The sequence below is a fragment of the Falco peregrinus genome, chromosome 1 (genome assembly GCF_023634155.1).
Source record: "Falco peregrinus isolate bFalPer1 chromosome 1, bFalPer1.pri, whole genome shotgun sequence".
Taxonomy (NCBI): Eukaryota; Metazoa; Chordata; class Aves; order Falconiformes; family Falconidae; genus Falco; species Falco peregrinus.
Window position 1 is genome coordinate 66,914,254 of NC_073721.1, and position 17,592 is coordinate 66,931,845.

General features: G+C 57.5%; 2 protein-coding genes across 2 annotated transcripts in view; one reads left to right on the forward strand and one right to left on the reverse strand.

Annotated features, from left to right (window-relative positions):
- LTBP2 (latent transforming growth factor beta binding protein 2) overlaps nucleotides 1-13,613 on the forward strand; it is a 73,904-nt gene extending 60,291 nt beyond the window's left edge. Inside the window, exons 21-35 of the mRNA XM_027795976.2 lie at nucleotides 159-284; nucleotides 2,724-2,846; nucleotides 3,158-3,283; nucleotides 3,389-3,511; nucleotides 3,745-3,876; nucleotides 5,047-5,172; nucleotides 5,959-6,102; nucleotides 6,356-6,547; nucleotides 6,671-6,751; nucleotides 7,383-7,511; nucleotides 7,752-7,892; nucleotides 8,136-8,303; nucleotides 8,833-9,108; nucleotides 9,339-9,488; nucleotides 12,718-13,613. Coding sequence (XP_027651777.2) covers nucleotides 159-284; nucleotides 2,724-2,846; nucleotides 3,158-3,283; nucleotides 3,389-3,511; nucleotides 3,745-3,876; nucleotides 5,047-5,172; nucleotides 5,959-6,102; nucleotides 6,356-6,547; nucleotides 6,671-6,751; nucleotides 7,383-7,511; nucleotides 7,752-7,892; nucleotides 8,136-8,303; nucleotides 8,833-9,108; nucleotides 9,339-9,488; nucleotides 12,718-12,884 — 2,204 coding nt within the window. The 3' untranslated portion in view covers nucleotides 12,885-13,613. The remainder of the gene's footprint in view (nucleotides 1-158; nucleotides 285-2,723; nucleotides 2,847-3,157; nucleotides 3,284-3,388; nucleotides 3,512-3,744; nucleotides 3,877-5,046; nucleotides 5,173-5,958; nucleotides 6,103-6,355; nucleotides 6,548-6,670; nucleotides 6,752-7,382; nucleotides 7,512-7,751; nucleotides 7,893-8,135; nucleotides 8,304-8,832; nucleotides 9,109-9,338; nucleotides 9,489-12,717) is intronic.
- A 689-nt stretch (nucleotides 13,614-14,302) lies between these two features.
- On the reverse strand, nucleotides 14,303-16,490 carry NPC2 (NPC intracellular cholesterol transporter 2). Its single transcript, XM_013304391.3, has 4 exons — nucleotides 16,340-16,490; nucleotides 16,149-16,256; nucleotides 15,735-15,907; nucleotides 14,303-15,102 (listed from the first exon to the last, which is right to left on the reverse strand). The coding sequence occupies exons 1-4, from the start codon at nucleotides 16,416-16,418 to the stop codon at nucleotides 15,016-15,018; spliced, it is 447 nt and encodes a 148-aa protein (XP_013159845.2). The 5' UTR covers nucleotides 16,419-16,490; the 3' UTR covers nucleotides 14,303-15,015.
- Nucleotides 16,491-17,592: the final 1,102 nt, after the last annotated feature.

Consider the following 17,592-nt stretch of genomic DNA (forward strand, 5'->3'; position numbering starts at 1 on the left):
ACACCCAGTCCAGAGGTTTCCCTAAGCTCTTCCTGAGCGCTTGGCTCAGCCTGAGTCCTGGTCACCATGTTGGCTGGTTCTCTCAACACACCTGCCCCCCTTCATGGTTACTCCACATCCTTCCCATTCATCCCGCTCTGCCTTGTGTGCTTATGCAGACATCAATGAGTGCACGGCCCAGGCTGCGTGTCCCTCTGGACTCTGCCTCAACACCGAAGGCTCCTACTCCTGCATGGCTTGTGATGCTGGCTACACCGTCTCCAGAGATGGCAGCACGTGTGAAGGTATCCCTTTCCCAGGGACAGAGGAGCGGGTGCTGGAGGGAATGAGGGAAGAGATTTCTGGGTTATTGGTGGGGCCTGGGGACTTCTTTGGCATCAGAATCCTTCTCCAGCTCTTTAGCTCTGTGATCAGCAGAGAGCATGGGGGGCTGCAAGCAGATGCCACCTAGAGCATCAGGGAAGTGATCTTCCTCATGCAGAAAAGGGACGGGGGGGAAGGACTCATTGACGAGACTCCAGGACTAATGATGACCTGGGGAATGCTGACAAAGGCCAGAAGAATACAGGAGGCCTGGAAACATGGGGAGAGAGGAGCTGTGTGTGGTTCAGTTCAGAACTGTGTGCCCCAAATGTAGGTCCTCAACAGAGGGAGAAACCTTGAGTCCACAGCCAGTGGAAAGACTGTAGGCACCCAGGTTTCATCATTTTTCCCCAACCTCTAAGGTGACTAGGACATGTTTAAAAAGGAAAGCTTAGTTCAAGGGCTCTGCTGTGCCAGGTATGCACGGCAGAGAGTTAACACCAGCGTCGATCTGCGTCGGTTGCGTTGCTGAGACACGAGAGTGTTCTGTCCCAGCCTGACAGCCCAACTGCCCCAGTGCAGGCAGGGGAACTCCCTCCTTGGTGGCTGTCCCCAGGAGACATCCCAGGCTTGAGATGGCTGGATGCAAATTCTCTGTTTGGGGTAAGGGGAGACAGCAGAGCTGGCAAAGATATTTGTTTAAAGATTGGCTGTGTGCTGTGAATTTCTCTCTGGAGCACTGCAGGGCTCTGCAGCCTGCATATAGCTGGCAAACAGAAGAACTTGCCTTTGATGTGACTCTCAGAAGACCCCCCTGCATGGGGGCCTCCAACGGGGGAGGAGAGGGAGGTCTTCCTCCCTCTATTCTCCTCTGTTTTGGTGACTGAGAAAGCCAGTGTGAAATGAGCTTATTTTCCATCTGATTTTTGGGTGCAGGGAAAGAACCATGGTTTGATCCTTTCCATCTCCCTCCCCCCTTCCCAGGGATTCACATGAGCCCTTCCTCAGCCACCTTGGCCAAGCTGTGTCACAAGGGCACCTTATCAGGGTTTGATACTGTTTGGGTCACACTGACCTGACGGCAGGATGGCACGTTGTTCCCTGCCTTGGCTGATGGCCTTGTCTGTGGATCTGGGTTTCATATTTTAAAAAAAAGGATAAGGGTTTCGTGATAGTTTTGTGATAAATAAACTAGGTTATGGTTCATCTCCAGAGGGATTCAAGAATATTGCTACTTGCAACCCTTTGAGACTGAACAGCTTGGAATCCTGCCCTGAGGCATGAGGGGGGCAATGCTTGTTGATGCCTATAGCTTGCTCAGTCCGCAGGAACCGTCATTCTCAGGGCTTTAGCTCCTGGCAGGGGAGTAGAGCAGAACCTTCTCCACTAGGATGTCCTCTGCTGCCTGCACACCAGCCCATCCTTCTGATTAGCAGCGTCCTCCAATGTTTCCTCCTATTTCATGGGCCTGCAGGCAACAGCCGTCTGCTGGCATCCTGCAGCCCTCTTTTAGAGGGAAGGTACCCCTCTCTCATCTGCTGTGAGCAAAATCCTTGGAGTTCCAGCAGGCTCTGGCCAGGGCCTGGGGGCAGTTGGGTGGGAGAGAGATTGTGGGGAGCTCTGCAGCTGGGTAAGGGCTGATGTAGACCCCCAGCCAGCTTTGCCAGGAGAAGGACATCGTAGGCAAGTCTGGCATATAGGAAAGCAGAGCTGCAGAAGGTACGGCTGGTGCTGGGTTACTTTCCTGATGTTTGCTCTTGTGCAGTTGGCTGAAGAGAGGGTTTGTCAGCAACCGTCTCTGCGCTGGCCTCTTGGTGGTTGCAGTACCCAGTGCAGAGCTCTGCTGGAGGTAGACACTGGAGTCAGCAGTACCCCTGCGTTCACAGAATCACAGAACGGTTGAGGTTGGCAGGGACCTCTGGAGATCATCTTGTCCAACACCCCTGCCCAAGCAGGGCCACCTAGAGCTGGTTGCCCAGGACCATGTCCAGATGGCTTTTGAATATCTCCAAGGAGGGAGACTTCACAACCTCTTTTGGGCAACCTGTGCCAGTGCTCAGTCACCCTCACAGTAAAAATGCGATTCCTGATGTTCAGATGGGACCGCCTGTGTTTCAGTTTGTGCCCATTGCCTCTGGTCCTGTCACTGGGCACCACTGACACGGTGCTGGGATCCAGTTTATCCTGGTCCCTATGATGGAGGGGAGTGAAGGGCCTAGGCTGACTCCTCACACCCCAGTAGCAGAGAGTCTCTGCCCCCATCTCACTGTGACAGGATGGTCTGGGAGGGCAGCTCAAACCCACCTTGCAGGCCAACAGCTGGGTGATGGCTTTTCTGGGTGGGGATGTTCTCTGATGGTGGGGGTCTTCTCCGGTAGCGGTAAGAGCCTCACTCTGTGCTGTGCCCTTCTGCTTGGCAGATATGGATGAGTGTGAGGACCCTGCTGTTCAATGCCTAGGGGGAGAGTGCAGGAACACCCTGGGCTCCTACAAGTGCCACTGCCAGGCTGGCTTCGAGCTTATCAACGGCACCATGTGCCAAGGTACGAACCCCGTCCCTGCAGCCCTGTGGGTCCAGGACGTACAGCCTCCCTATGGATCCCCCTTTTTTCTTAGCATGGAGGATGCCACTGCCATTGCAGGCGATCACCATGCATGGCATAGCCATAAGGCTGTAGCCAAATGCAGGATCACCGTGGACAGGGAAGATCTCTGTCTCCATGGCGAGAAAAACAGGGTCCAGGAGCCCTGTGAGGGCTGCCTGTAAGAGACTGGAGAGAGGGAATCTCTGTGGCTTTGGTGAAGGATGTCTCCCAGGGCTGGGTGCATGGCCCTGACTCTGCTCCTTCTGCAGATGTGAATGAGTGCCTTAACAGCGAGGTCTGCAGCCCAAATGGTGAGTGTCTCAACAGTCATGGATCCTACTTCTGCATTTGTGCTCCTGGCTTCTCCAACGCAGCTGGTGGAGTCAGCTGCCAAGGTGAGCTGGAAGACGGCGGGGATATACCTTGGGTCCTGCCCTCTGTCCCTCTGTTCCCTCCTCTGCTGTGAGATCCAGGTTGACGATTTTGGCCTTATTTTGCAGATGTGGATGAATGCACAGACAAGTCCCGGTGCTCGCAAGGCCAGTGCCTGAACACAGAAGGCTCCTATCGGTGTCTGTGTGAAAATGGGTTCAAACACTCCCAGGAAACTGATGACTGCGTGGGTGAGAGCTCATCATTGGGGAGATAAGCCCCCCAGGATCTGGGGGGATGGATGCGGCCAGGACAGGGGGGAGGGCATTTCTGCTCCCAGCACCCAAAGTTGCTAGTGACTTGTAAGGAGCACTAGCAATGGCTCAGGCTCAGGGCCTCTGCCCAGCTGAACTTGACCCAGCTGCTACAGTGAGCATCAGTTGCTACACTGCCGATCTTCATTCCCTTGCCCTCCTCCCTGCAGATGTGGATGAGTGTAAAGAATATGGGGATGCTATCTGTGGCACGTGGCGGTGCCAGAACAGCCTGGGCTCCTACCGCTGTATCATGGGCTGCCAGCCCGGCTTCCACTGGACCCCCTTGGGTGACTGCATTGGTGAGTACAGCCCCGGGTGTCCCTGCCCCTCCTCCTGGCAGGGACAGGGTGGCTGTGGGATGTCTCTGCCAGGGATGGGGGGGAGAAGGAGGAGGAGGAGGAAATGTGCGGCTGGTGGAGAGGCAGATAATGCTGAGAGTTTGTTTTCTTGGCTGAGTTACTTGCTTGTGTCTAGACTTCTCTCTTCCTGGCATCTGGAACAGACACCACATTGTGCTGCTTTCTGCTCGTGAAGAGTCCTCGGCAGGTTACAGCTATTCCAAGCTTGGAGCTGGACCACAGCTCCCTGTAAGCTGTGCTTGCTGGGGCTGCTGCCTGTGCCAGTCACCTGCCTGGCAGGGCTGGGTGAGCAGAAAGGCTGCTGGTAGCACTGTGTGCTAGGCTGGGAAGTCCGGGTTTGGAGTTCAGGCTCCAGCAAAGAAGAAAGATTAAAGGGGTGTCTGCAGTTTTTGAGGCTCCCCCAGCTCAGGGAAGGCTGCAGGAGCGAGGAGCTGCTGCCAGCTACTGGGCTCTAGCCTGCGTCAGGACTCAGACTTAGCATATGGAGTTGCTCCTGGCCTGTGGACTGGGGGCATGCAGCTGCTCCAGGGAAATCCCTCCTGTGCAGCAGTAGGAGGGGAACGGGATGCAGCCAGCAGGGCTGTAAACTTGCCCTCTGTAGGCAGAGGACCCACTTGTGACTGTCCAACCCCACTGGGCTGGGCCAAAGCACGGATTACTCCCTGGCACTATAGCAGCTGGAGAAGGACCAGGTCAGTAAGAACAGGGCAGGAGGGTATCACCCAAGATCTGTCTGCACGTGCCCCACACACTTCAGTTACACTCTTGTATCCCCTGCCAATGTAAGCCTGTAGCCTCTGTGTCCCTTTACACCTCTGCAGGGTCCTATGCTACTCTCAGTCACCCCTGCCAGCCACCTCCCTTGCTTCCCATCCATTTCCCATTCCCACCCTGCTCCTGTCCACCCACATGGCCTCTTTGCAGCTCTGGATGTTGAAGGACCACGCTCATAGCAGGGGAGCGAGTGGGGCAGCCAGACCCAGTCTCTCACATCAAGGGAATGCCTGCCCCATCCCCAGGTGTTGGCATCAGAGCAGAAAGGCCTGGGCAGGTGAGGTCAATTGGGAGAGGTGGGGTCTGGCACAATTCCTGCTCTCCATTCTGCTGCAGACATAGATGAGTGCGCCAACGAGACGTTGTGTGGGAGCCATGGCTTTTGCGAGAACTCAGACGGCTCCTTCCGCTGCCTCTGCGACCGTGGCTATGAGAGCTCGCCCTCCGGGCACTACTGTGTTGGTGAGTCTCCTGTGATCACTCTACCAGTCAGTGTGGGAGAGCTATCGGTGGATGCCAGGCTGGTGTCCCTGCTGCGTGATGCCTCCTGGAGCATGGATGGGGACTGCATTCATGCATGGAGAATCCCAGACATGAACAGGGCAGCTCATGGAGGCAAACCCCCTCCCCTTAGCACAGAAGGTCCTTAGGACTGCAAAGGAGCAGGACTTTACGAAAAAGTGAGCGGCTCCCAGTGAATATGGAGCCCTTCTCTGTGCAGGTGGAAAGGAGGTGCTTGGGGGCTGGAGGCATTGAAGGTGCTAGAGAGGTACTGCAATGGGTGCCTGGAGAGAGCAGGCAGGGTGTAATGTAAGGAAAAACGTATTCACTGCGAAGACAGGCAGGCAGTGGAACAGATGGATGCCCAAGATGGCTGTGCAGTTGCCATCCTTGGAGGTTTTAAAGACCAAATAGGACAAAGCCCTGAGCAGCCTGGTGGGATTCCATACCTGACCCTGCTTTGAGCAGGAAGTTGGACCAGAGACCTCCAGTGGTCCTCCAGACCTGGATGATCCTGTGATCCAGTGACTCACTGCAAGCTGGAGTTCAGGCTCCTTGTATCCACTGAGAGCAGGGCAGGAGGCTCTTGCCAGACTTGTGTTGAGCCATGGTGTGAACACAGCTCTCTGCTTGTCCTTAGCAGCTTCCATCTCCCCGCTGAAGGGTGATCCCATGCTGCAGACCACGCGCAGGCTACCCATGTGGAGGCAAGGCTCCTGCTGCCCACCACTGCCCCTTGCTTTGCAGATGTGAATGAGTGCGAGCTGATGGTCGCCGTGTGTGGGACTGCGCTTTGCGAGAACGTGGAGGGATCCTTCCTGTGCCTCTGCCCCAGTGACCACGAGGAGTATGACACAGAGGCAGGACGGTGCCAGCCACGAGCAGCCATGGGTGAGTAGGTAGCTAGGACCAAAGCATGGGTGGCAGCCAGAGCAGGAGTGAGATAAAACTGAGGGGCTGCCAGGGCTGCATGAGCCCACGCAGGCACGGGCAACTTTCATCTGGGGAGAGCTGAGGAGCCTGAAAGTGGGCAGCTGGGAAGGCCATGCTGCCGGTGATGGGTGTGCTCTGGGACCTCCCAGGCATGGGATGCTGTGTTGGGGTGCCAGCAACCCCATTCCACCCCTGCTCTGCTGTCTTCTAGAGGGCTCCGAGACACGCGCAGCCCACCTCTCTGACAGTGCAGAGCGCAAGCAATGTTACTACCACATCAGCGATGTTCGCCTGTGTGACAGTGTCCTGGCCAAGAACATCACCAAGGAGGAATGCTGCTGTACTGTGGGGGCAGCCTGGGGTGACAACTGTGAGACTTACCCCTGCCCCATCCCAGGCACAGGTAGGACTGCGGCCCCCACCACACCAGGCAAGGCCAGTGCTCTGCCCACGAGCTCCGCCTTGGCTGCACTAACAAGCTGTTTCTTTTGTTCCCATCTCACCTTGGCATTTGCCTCCTGGCCAGTGGAGTACCAGGAGATCTGTCCTCTTGGGAAGGGCTATATTCCCCAGGAAGACCCACTCTCAGGAAAAGTCTCTTTCACAGGTACTAGCACCATTTTCTCTCATTTCTTCCAGGGGCAAGAGGGAGGGAACTGTGCAAAGTCCTGCGTGGAGAAGCATCCACAGAAATTTCTCCCCAGGGCTGCGGTTGTGGGATGCTAACATCCTGCAGCTGCTTTCCTCCATCCAGAGAAATCCCAGATTGCCAGTATCACCAAGCTGGAAGTGCCCTTCCTCCAGTCCTGCCTTACTACTAGCAGTGATTCTTTTTTGGTGCACATCTCCCACGCCCATTTTGAACCAGGGATGGGGTCTGTCCAGTAAGACACAACCCTCCTAGTTAATGACCGGATCTCCCAGTGGCCAGCTGGCTCCGTCTTCCGCACTTCACCTCCAGGGGGTTGTGTTGTTGACCTTCCAGAAGCACACATGAATTTCTTATTTGTGAAAATATCTGTTCCCCGTCATTCCCCCTCTTGCTCTGCCTGTGGGTGCTTCCTGCTCTGCTCCCAGGCTTAGGACTGGTGAGAGAGGCACGGGGCTCGGTCAGGGACCTGCCAGTGATCCAGGCCAAGGTGCCGTGCTGGCTTTCTGCAGGAACAGCACCCAGCCCACCTTGCTTCTATGGCTCTGCTCCCTGAGATGCTCTCTCCCTCCCTCCATCTCTCTTTCAGACATGGACGAGTGTGAGATATTTGGCTCTGAGTTCTGCCGCAATGGACAGTGTTTGAACACAGTGCCGGGCTACAAGTGCTTCTGCCGTACAGGCTACTACTATGACTCCAGCAAGCTTGAGTGTGTTGGTAAGATGGCCTCAAAGACCAGCACCCCACTGTGAATGGAGGGACAGCTGTGCTCCTGCACCCAGAGGTGTCCCTGCTGCCCACGCTACAGGGCTAGGTCTGGGCAACAGGCTTCCTGGGACCCTCCTGGGGAATGAGAGAGGAGGTGGCAGGAGCACCCAAGGGTGTTTGGGCAGGGAAAGGGTCACGTTGTGCACATCTGCCAGCCTGAAACGTTGCTCTGTCCTTGTGCATGGGCAGACCAGGACGAGTGCCAGAATGAAGTGTACTGCATCAACGGCGAGTGTCTGAACACGGATGGCTCCTACCACTGCTTCTGCAGCCTCCCGCTCGTGCTGGATGCCACCGGCAACCGGTGTGTGAACCTCTCCAGCAGGGCAGGTGAGCCTGAGCCCCCGCCACAGCACACCTGAGCCCTGCACATCCTGCCCCGTGGCGGGGTCCCCTGGGAGGGAGCAGTGGGTGAGAGCTTTGTGTCAGGCTGGGGTGTGCCAGCACCAGCACAGTGTGCCGCCAGGGCAGGGGGCACAGGAGCTGGGCTGCACAGCTGTCCCTGTCAGAACAAGGTGGGGCAGCACTCTTCAGGATGATTTTCCTGATATCCTTTGCTTGTGTCTCTCACAGATGCCTTGGAGGAGTACGAAATCCACCTGGATGTCTGCTGGCAGACTGTAGCTGACTACATCTGCCAAGACCTGCTGCACGGCGAGCAGACCACATACACCGAGTGCTGCTGCCGGCTCGGCGAAGCCTGGGGCCAGAACTGCGCACTCTGCCCACACAGGTCCTCTGGTGAGCAGCGTGGCGTGGGCAAGCATCCCCTGGCAGGAGTGGGAACGGGCCGGGCTGAGCTGCTGCTGACCATGTTGTGCAGGGTTGGCTGCGTACAGCTGCAGCGAGGGCTCCTCGTGTTTTCTGCATTGCTGAAACCAGCCCAAGGAGTGGGTGAACCCCAACCTCTCCAGGGCTGAGCTGCACCAGTGGGTAGGATGCACCTGAAACTGGTTCGCAATGAGTCCAAGGTGTTTGAGGGGAACCGTTGCTCTGTGCATCCCACTGCTCCTGATTAGCTTAGGGGAGGTGAGGCGGTGGCAGCCCAGGGTTGGAGCACACTGGGAACTGGAGTTCTGGCAGCTCAAGGACTTGCTGGTCTTCTCAAAGACAAGGTCCTGTCAGCAAACTATAGAGCTGCAGCTTTGGGGGCATTGAACACAGGCCTGGCTCTACTGGCCCAGTGTGGATTCACGCTCTCCAGCAGCAGCAGACCTACGTCTCTCAAGCCAGGCTGCTCTGACCCTTCCTTTTCTCTCACCGCTTGCAGCTGATTTTGCTTTCCTGTGTAATGGGGCCGGTGAAGACAGTGAGAGAGGAGCTGAGCTCCGAGAAAGACCTAGGTATGAGTATGGACCGGGCTTGGAAGACCCCCACTATGGCCTTCCCAGCCCAGATATAGGCCCCTACTACAACTACCTGGAGTCTGAGTATGGAAACCCTGATTCTGGTTTCCCTCGGAGGGAACCCAGCGGCGAGTTTCGTGGCAGCCCTCTCCACCATGGCCCAGGACGGTCCCCCCCCCGCTACCTGCCCAGCCAAACTGGTGAGTACTGGGAGACACAGAGAGGTGCCTTCCCACCCAGCCTGTGTCCATGGGGACTGCCTGGCAGCTCCCACCCTGGCCAGGGTGCTCTGGGCTCGGAGCAAGCTCTTCTCTTGGCTGCTCTGAGTCTGTCCTGGCCCTGCCAGCACCATCGCGCCGCGTGCCTGATGTCCCCTCAGCGGCGGGGTGCAGAGTCGCCCTCCTCTGACACCACCTTGGCCGCCCCACAGGCCTCTACGAGGGCTTCGAGGGGCTGCAGGCTGAGGAGTGCGGGATCCTCAACGGCTGCGAGAACGGGCGCTGCGTGCGCGTCCGGGAGGGCTACACCTGTGACTGCTTCGACGGCTTCCAGCTGGACATGACCCGCATGGCCTGCGTGGGTGAGTGGGGCGGTGCGGGATGCCGGGAGCGGTGCGGGATGCCCGGGGCGGTGCGGGATGCCGGGGGCCCCGCTGCCCTTGGCGGCTGCTGCTCTCTGGCGGTGCCGGCCGGCACAGCTGCCGGGGAGTCCTCGCTCTCCCCGGTGCTTCCTTCCCATAGAGCTGCGAGGAGCTTCCAGGAGGTTCGCTTTCTTCGGGCAGCTTAGATCAGGGCATCTCTGGGCATCCCGGATCGCTCCCTTCTTCGCATAACACCATGAACATCACCAGCTACCGCTACTCTATCCCTGATTAATTTCCTCTACATTCACCACTGCCCTGGTGAAATTCCTCACTTTCCACCCTGCCCTATGAGACACGGTCTCTAAAGCTTCACTCTGCAATTCCCCTACATCCCTGTGCCATGTCTCCATCCTTTTTGCAGTGCAGCTCCCCAAGCCAGCTGAGGCCCAGGCCCCGGGCACTCAACAAAGCAGATGAAGACCCTCTTTTTCCTTAGGCATGGCACTTATTCCAGACGCCAGCACGCTTACTACACAACACAATCATGCAGCTTCTTCATGCAGAACCCATGGTCTCTGCCTCTCCAGATGCTGCTGGGCAGAATGACTGCCTGAGCTGGTAGTCCCCCTTCTGCATCTGTGCGCTGTGTTTCCCTTTCCTTGGCCACAGTGTTGTGCATTTACTTCCAGCGAATTTTGTCTGGTTGATTTTGGCCCACTCCTCTGCTTGAACAGAATGAGCCTGAACTCTGCAAAGTGCTTGCAGCCTGGCATCACACATGTACATTTCGTAAGCACAGGGATTCTTCCTTCATCCACCTTAATGACAACATTTGGATTGAGTAGGAGTCAGGACAGACCTTTGCAGGCTATGCTTTAAATGGCTTTTATTGTAACACCCAGGTATTACTAATTATCTTTGGAGTGCGGCTTTGCCGCCTGTTGTGCAATCGCCACAGTTTCATCTAGACTGTATTCTGTCAGTCTCCTTGAGTGTGTCATGTGAGAGCATGTTGAAATCCTCACAGTGGCCAAGGCACATCATATCCACCGCTGCTCCTTTATCTGACAGACCAGTTATCAGGTCAGTGAAGGGAACCAGAATGGCTTAACGTAATCAGGCCTTAACAGATCTGCGCCAGCTATTTAATGACCCTGATGTACTTTGGAAGGTTATGACCTAATCACACACCAACCTGGTCTGCTTAAGGGAATGGGGGTAAGCAGTCTGTAATTCTGGATTTTCCCTTCTCTGTTTTTGAAGATAGTTACCAGATTTACCCTTTCTGGGTTCTCTGAAACATCCTTTATCCTCCATCTTGGATAGAACTGCCAACAGTTCAGGGACTGCAGGAGCATTAAACAAGCATTAAACAATGAGTTGCAGCAAGCCTTTAGCAATATGAATGTAACTGCTTTATCTATCCAATTGCTGAACCTCCCCATCACAGTACGGCCTTTCCTCGTTTAAACACTTCAAACATGGTCTGTGTGACCATGAGCATTTTTATGATGGCTGGAACAAAGCCTGCCCTGCTCCAGCCAGCTTGGCTGGCTTTTCTTTCTTCCACCGATAAGGACAAGACCAACATTCCCCATTGTTTCCTGCTAACATATTTATGGAGCCTTTGCTTGTTGCCTTTTGTGTCCTGAACTAGCTAGCACTCATTCTACGCTGGAGTCTGGCTCCGTTTTTTTTCCCTTCAGTTCTCCTGCTTGGTGCTTAGGCATCCCCATGTGTTTATCTTGCTGACTTCAGGCCTTTGGAACACTCCTGCGGCTGTGGCAGTGCTTCCCCTCTTGCCTCCATGTTGGGACAGCTTGCCCTTGTCCCACAGGATGAGCTGCCTGCCCCCACCACTGCGGGACCGGGCAGTCTCCAGGGCTTGGTGCACGCCGCTAGTGCTACTCTGCTGCTTCGGGCTTTTGGGTGCCTCTGGACTAAAGTAGCCTTGTTTTACTTCTCCAGACCAGCCTGCTTTTCAGGCTGTGGAGCACCATCTCCCTTGATGTGCTCCCTAACATCTCCTTGGGCTTCTGAGCAAGCCCATCCCGTCCATGGCAATGTTCTGGCCCTGAGGTTTAGCCCAAGTCCGCAGTGCCCATTAAACTATTGCTTTGCCTGTGTACAAAGGCTGCCTTGTTCCTCAAGCTCTCCCATCTCTCGTTTCCCCTCTCCGTCTTCCTCCCGTGACTGCTGTGCTTCCTCCCATCTCACCTGGAGGTTTTGCTTTCAGCCTCCTTCACTGGGTTTGCAGTTCCCTTTCTTTGCCAGATGCCCTCCCAGCCCCATGTGCTAGGGGTAACCCGAGGTCCCCGAAGTGGCAGAACCCTTTAGTCCTCCCAAGGTCTATCGGCCACGGCCGAGGCCTTCATGCTCTCTCAGGAGGTTGGCTGAACCCACCGGCTGCTCCCCGCTCCCCGATGATTTGTGGGAGTGAGGCTGGAGCTAGTGGTCAGAGGGCTTAGACCTGCCTTGGCAGGTGAAGATTTGGGATTTGGGCTCTGGAGGTCCTGTGAGTGCAGGCAAGGGCTCTGGGGTGCGCAGGGATGCGCTGCCCAGCTGGTGGCCCCACTACAGGTTGGGGTAGCCCAGTACATTTAGTACATTCAGCAGAGCAGACCTGTCTCAGTGGGGAAGCTGCTGTGGGGCTCACGTGCACTCTCTAGCCCAGCCGCAAGCCAGCCCAGTGAGCTCTTTGGCACAGTTTGCAGGTTAATAAAACAAACCCGTGTTTGCACAGCACAAGGTTCCTCTGTTCTGGTCCTGAAGGTGATAATCAGCCTCTCAGGGCCGCCATCATCTGCCTCCTCGGCCTTGTCGGATCGGGAAAGGGTATTTTCCAAGGCTGGAGGCGGCCTTTCTCCCAGATCTTACACTAGCACAACTTATTAGCAGAATGCTGCTAACCCAGGGGTATCACCAGCTGCAGAGCTGGGGGGGGCCTTGTCTGGTGTGCATTGCTGGGCAGAGGCGGGGGGGTCCTGTGCTGGGGGATTGCAAGTGTCAGGGATGTCACCCTTGAGGCCTGAGGAGGCTCTGCGGATGTGCTGAGGGGCATGGGAGACTGGTGGGGATCATGGTGAGCATCCTGGAGGTGCTGGGGTGGGGAGCATGAGGCACCTGGGGGGGAGGGCTGGGGGGTGGCAGGGGCACAAGGAGATGTTGGCTATGGGCTGGGACCGCTCACTGTGCCACCAGCTCACCCCAGTCCTCTTCCTTGCAGACATCAATGAGTGTGAGGAGGTGGGCAACCCTGAGCCCCTGTGCCAGGGTGGCACCTGCGAGAACACAGAAGGCTCCTACCGCTGCCACTGCTCACCGGGCTACGTGGCCCTGGCCCAGCCCCACCACTGCGTGCCCCAGACAGCCCAGAGTCCAGCAGCAGCGTAGCTCTAGGGGAGCAGGGGTGAGGGTGCTCTGCTCTGGCACACAGCTCTGGCCCCCAGGACCTGGGCACACAGAGACAGGCCCCCCGGGGCTGTGGGTGCTTTGAGGCTCTTTGCTCCTTCCCCTCCCAAACACACAACTTCCCCGCCACCTCTCTCCACAGGCCAGGGCTGAGCTCCCAGGCTCTGCACCCCATCCACCCTGCCAGCCCCTGCTCCTGCCACAGCAGAGCCCACCCTGGCCCCCATCGCATCGCCCCATGCCACGGAGGCTCACAGGACCCCTTCTCCTGCCACACAGCCCCTGCCTCCCCCCTCGCCCTGCCAAAAAAGGGGGTTCATCTCTCTGCCACTGCTGCACTGACCTAGCAATAAGCCTCACCCACACTGTGGGTGCTGGCCCCGCTCCTCATGAAGCATCCAGCCCCCAGGCCAGAGCTGTGAGGGGGGTTCAACCCCAGCTTTCTAAAGCTGCTGCCTAACCTTGGGGGTGGGGGAGCCGCCGGAGGGGTCGCAGGGTCAGCTGTCCCTGCAGCCAGCCCAGGCACCCCCCCTTAGCCCCGCACTTTGCCTTTGGCTGGGCAGGGGGAGGAGGGGGCACCGTCCAGCTTCCTTTCTGTAAAGTTGTTGGTGACTTTTTTTTTTTTTTTTTTTTTTAACCAAGTCTGCTGGAAACTTCTCTCATGTTGTTAAATAAAACATTTATTTTGGGCCCCTGTGGCTCAAGACACTGGGGCTGGTCAGAACTGTGCTTGTCTTGCCCCTGCCAAGGGATACCAGAGCCACATCCTCCCTGTGGGTCCAGACTGGCAAGGCCACTCCTCTCTCCTAAGCCAATTCTTACCCCTCTCATACTGGCACACAGCCTCCTCCTGCTCCTGAGCCAGAGCAGAGACTCTTGCCAGGCTGAACGCTTGCTTATCTCCCCAGCCCAGTGCCAGCCACAGGAGCCAACTCCAGCCCCCACAGCCAGCACAGCGGTTGTGGCTGCTCACACCCTGCCTCTTCACACAAGGGGGCTGCAGGTGAAGCGTGAGAGCATGTAGGTTTCTGCAGTTGGCAAAAGCCCCCGGGCAGGTTTGGAAGCTGCTTTTCCAGCCTCAGAGCCCTTGATAGAAAGGGCTTTACCTATGCTGCAGCAAGCCACGTGCTACACCACCACCTCCTCAGCAAGCCTTTGCGCAACTTCAGGCTAGCACAGGACCAGCAAGGCAGGAGCACAGCCAGACATTGTCAGCGGGACACCCTGGCAGCCAGTAGCAGAGATGTCTGCCTGCACACCGGTCACCCACGCTCAGGCCAGCGTACCACCTCCATCCCTGCCTTCAGCTGAGAAATAAGACCAGCCCAACCCCAACTAGAAGAAGCCCGGCCACTCTGCTTTTCCTCCTGCTCCTCTGCACTCACTGAAGACAACACAGGAAGATTTTGTCTAGCCTTTATTAAAAGGAAAGTTATAAAAAGAGGTTCAGGAGCTCCCAGCAGCTCTGAGTTAGTAGTAGTGCAAACCATTGGTTAAAGTAAGAATCATCCCTGCAAAGATGTCGAATGCCATTTGGCTTTGCATCCACAAAAAAGAAGTTTTCCCAGCTGCAGCCCTACCAGCTCACGCACGGGCCCAGGACAGAGCAGGCTGCCATGCCAGCTCAGGGAAAGTCTCCTGCCCTCTCCTTCAGCTGCATGGATGGGAAACGCAGGTCCCACGGGCATCCCGGTCATGACGGAGCAGAAGTGCAGGAGGGTGGATGCCGCCGGCATTCTAGAAGAGGCACTGAAGGGTTACCAAATAGCAGCTCAGACACTAGCCAGGTTCATCGAAGAAAAAATCCTTTCTGAGGACAGACAGCTCCATTTCAAACAACTGAAGTGCCTCTGCAGAGCAGCTGGAGGATGATGCGCAGTCACTCCTGCAGCAGACACTGCTCCCCCTTGAGCCGCTGTGATAACACCCCAGGGGGCTCTAAACGGGGTAAAAGCCCTCTGCCTGCAGCTGACCTTGCAGGAACACAGTACTGGCTGCTCAGAGGCTGCAGAGCTCTGAAGGAAGCAGTAAGAAATGCTTATTATATAAAAGAATTTGGCCTGCGTTTTCTTCTGGCTTTCCCCTCCCCAAGCCCTGCTAATGGCAGGGCTCCTCAGCTGGTGATCTGTACTGGTATCTTCCAGCAGAACAACATCTGGTCCTGGTCATCCACCAGCTCCCACTTCACAATCAGCTTAATCTGAAAGAGAGAGAAGAGCAGAAGGAAATGAGAGTGTTCAAGAAACATTAAGGCAAGGACGTGGGGAGGAGGGTTACCACTTGTGTGGAGCACAGAGGTCCTGGGAGCTCTGCACAAAGAGGACAGAGCTGGGGCACTGCCCCCACTGCAGTAGGGAGGGCCACGTTCACGTGGTGATACTCCAGCAGTATCTTATGTGGACAGAGGTTCAGTTGTGTGACACAGAAGACCTCCACGCACTGCACTCAGATCCCCACTCTCCAAGTAAGCAGAGAGTGGAAACGCCCTGCAGACTCCCAGCTGTACTCTGGAGCTCAGCACCCCTAGTTTGGGAGCGTCTGGCTGCATGCAGCAGGCTCTGCAGGGGAGCATAGTACAGGAGGACACTTGGGCAACTGAAGCCACTTCTCAGCAGCTCAAGGCAGGCTGCTTCCTCTGCTGGGTCTGTCCTGAAGTGGGAACTTGAAACAAGAGTCATGCTTATGGCAGAAGTGCCACCAGATAGTCTAAGGAATCTTCTAACCCCTTCCTCACCACCACAGGACAAGATGCCCTTCCCTAAAGGCAGGTGGTGGGACTGCCCCTGGAAGGGTGACAGCTCTGAGGAGTAGACCAGCTGCTTGCTTACTTACACTGGGGTACTCGCTCTTCACAGGGAGTTTGTTCAGGTAGCTGTAGGAATGGCCCTTCTGAATGGGGCACTGGATCCCAGACTTGCATCCATCAGGCTCAGGAATGGGAAAGGGTATATCCACATGCAGCATCTCGCCGTACACCCTCGCTTTGCTGCCCTGGCTCTCGATCTCTGCAGAACACGGGGAAGTACGAGTGTGGCATGGGATCAGCAAACACACTTCTACCTCGCACCCCTCCCCTCCACATACCCTGGGGGCTGCAAGAACATACATCGAAGGGACGCTCGTCCTCCCTGGCCACTTCTTGCCACCCAGACCCCTCTCCAGCCACCCCTCCCCGCTCCTCTCCAGGCAGCGGGCTAGAGAGGCGACCACCCGCCCCGGCCCCCGCGCTGGGGAAGCGATGCTTACTGCTGGCGAAGGTGACGTTGATGCTGTAGGATGTCCCTTTGTGGAGCAGGCAGGGCTGCGTGGGGCAGGGGCTCACGTTCACCTCTTGGATGCTGCCGTCTTTGGAACCTGCAAGGCAGAACCGGGCTTACCGGGCTTTCTCCGCCTGCGGACACCCCCCACAGGTCCCGGGGCCGGCCGGCGCCACTCACCGCAGTCGACGAAGCGAAGGGGCTCGGCCAGGGCGGCGGCGGCCAGCGTCAGGAGCAGGGCGAGCGGGGACAGCACCATGGCGGCAGCGGCGGCGGCTCCCGTTGCTGCGCGGTGTCACATGAGCGCGGCCGCCCCGCCCCGCCCGCCGGTCAGCGGCACCTCCCCGGGGCGGCACCGGCACCTCCCGCTGGCTGCCGCGGGGCCCGGCCCTCCTCCCGGGGCGGCACCGGCACCTCCCGCTGGCTGCCGCGGGGCCCGGCCCTCCTCCCGGGGCGGCACCGGCACCTCCCGCTGGCTGCCGCGGGGCCCGGCCCTCCTCCCGGGGCGGCACCGGCACCTCCCGCTGGCTGCCGCGGGGCCCGGCCGCCCGCCCCGGGGCGGAGCGCAGCGCAGCGGCGGCTGGGGGCAAAGCAGCAGCCGGGCTTAACTCCGGGAGGGGGGTGGGGGTCGCGCTGGGTTCCAGCGCTTGGGCGGGCGGGGACCCCCCAGCAGCGCTGTGCCCGGCGTTCGGCGCTCGCCTCCAGCCAGCGCCGTGGGCAGGGGGGTCCCACTGCAGCTACTGGGGGGGCCGAGGGGAACAGAAATCAAGAGGCTGGCGGAGCAGAGCAGCCTGCGGCCATAGGCGATACTTAGCGCGTACCCCGTGTTCCGCACTCCAAAGCTGGCTGCATAACCCGGGGTTACATCCACTACGTGCCTGGGGTGGCTGCTGCCTTGCACAGAGCACGTACCCCTCGGTCCCGCCTGCCAAACCTGTGGAACGCCACAGGCTCCCAGCTTTGCGCTGTAAAGCGCTGGACCCAAGCAGTTTTTCACCAGTTGCACATGGCAGCAAGCGTCATGACCTTAGCAGGGTCATGTCACGAGCAGCCAGAGGCACATGAGTGCTGATGCGGTAGGGACGTGGCAAAGCTGGCACAGCTTCCCGGCCTCGGCCCCCTGTCCCGGTAAGGTGGCTGCCTACTCAGCGTCAGCTGCCCTGCCAAGTGACTCAGGGTCAACCCCCCCACGCCTGGCTCCAGCTCTCCTCGAAGGCTGTCGCACCAGAAGCCACCGAAGCGTTAGCAGGACTAGCTCTCGTGCATCCCTGCTGAGCGGTTTAGCTCGGAAGAAGAGGGATCCCCTCCTCCCCCCTCGAAAACGGAGCAAGTCTTCCTTTTTTTCTTTTCTTTTAAGATTCTGAATAAGCATTCAAGACCAGCTTGCAGCAGCTCTATCAAAAAAAACCCCAACAAACAACAAACCCCGAAAG

Excerpts from the sequence above, each read along its gene's own strand:
- NPC2 (XM_013304391.3), bottom strand. The coding sequence starts at position 16,418 with ATGGTGCTGTCCCCGCTCGCCCTGCTCCTGACGCTGGCCGCCGCCGCC. Across the intron at positions 15,908-16,148 it reads CAACGTCACCTTCGCCAGCA|AGATCGAGAGCCAGGGCAGC; the intron begins GTAAGCATCGCT and ends CGTGTTCTGCAG. Across the intron at positions 15,103-15,734 it reads TGAAGAGCGAGTACCCCAGT|ATTAAGCTGATTGTGAAGTG; the intron begins GTAAGTAAGCAA and ends TCTCTCTTTCAG.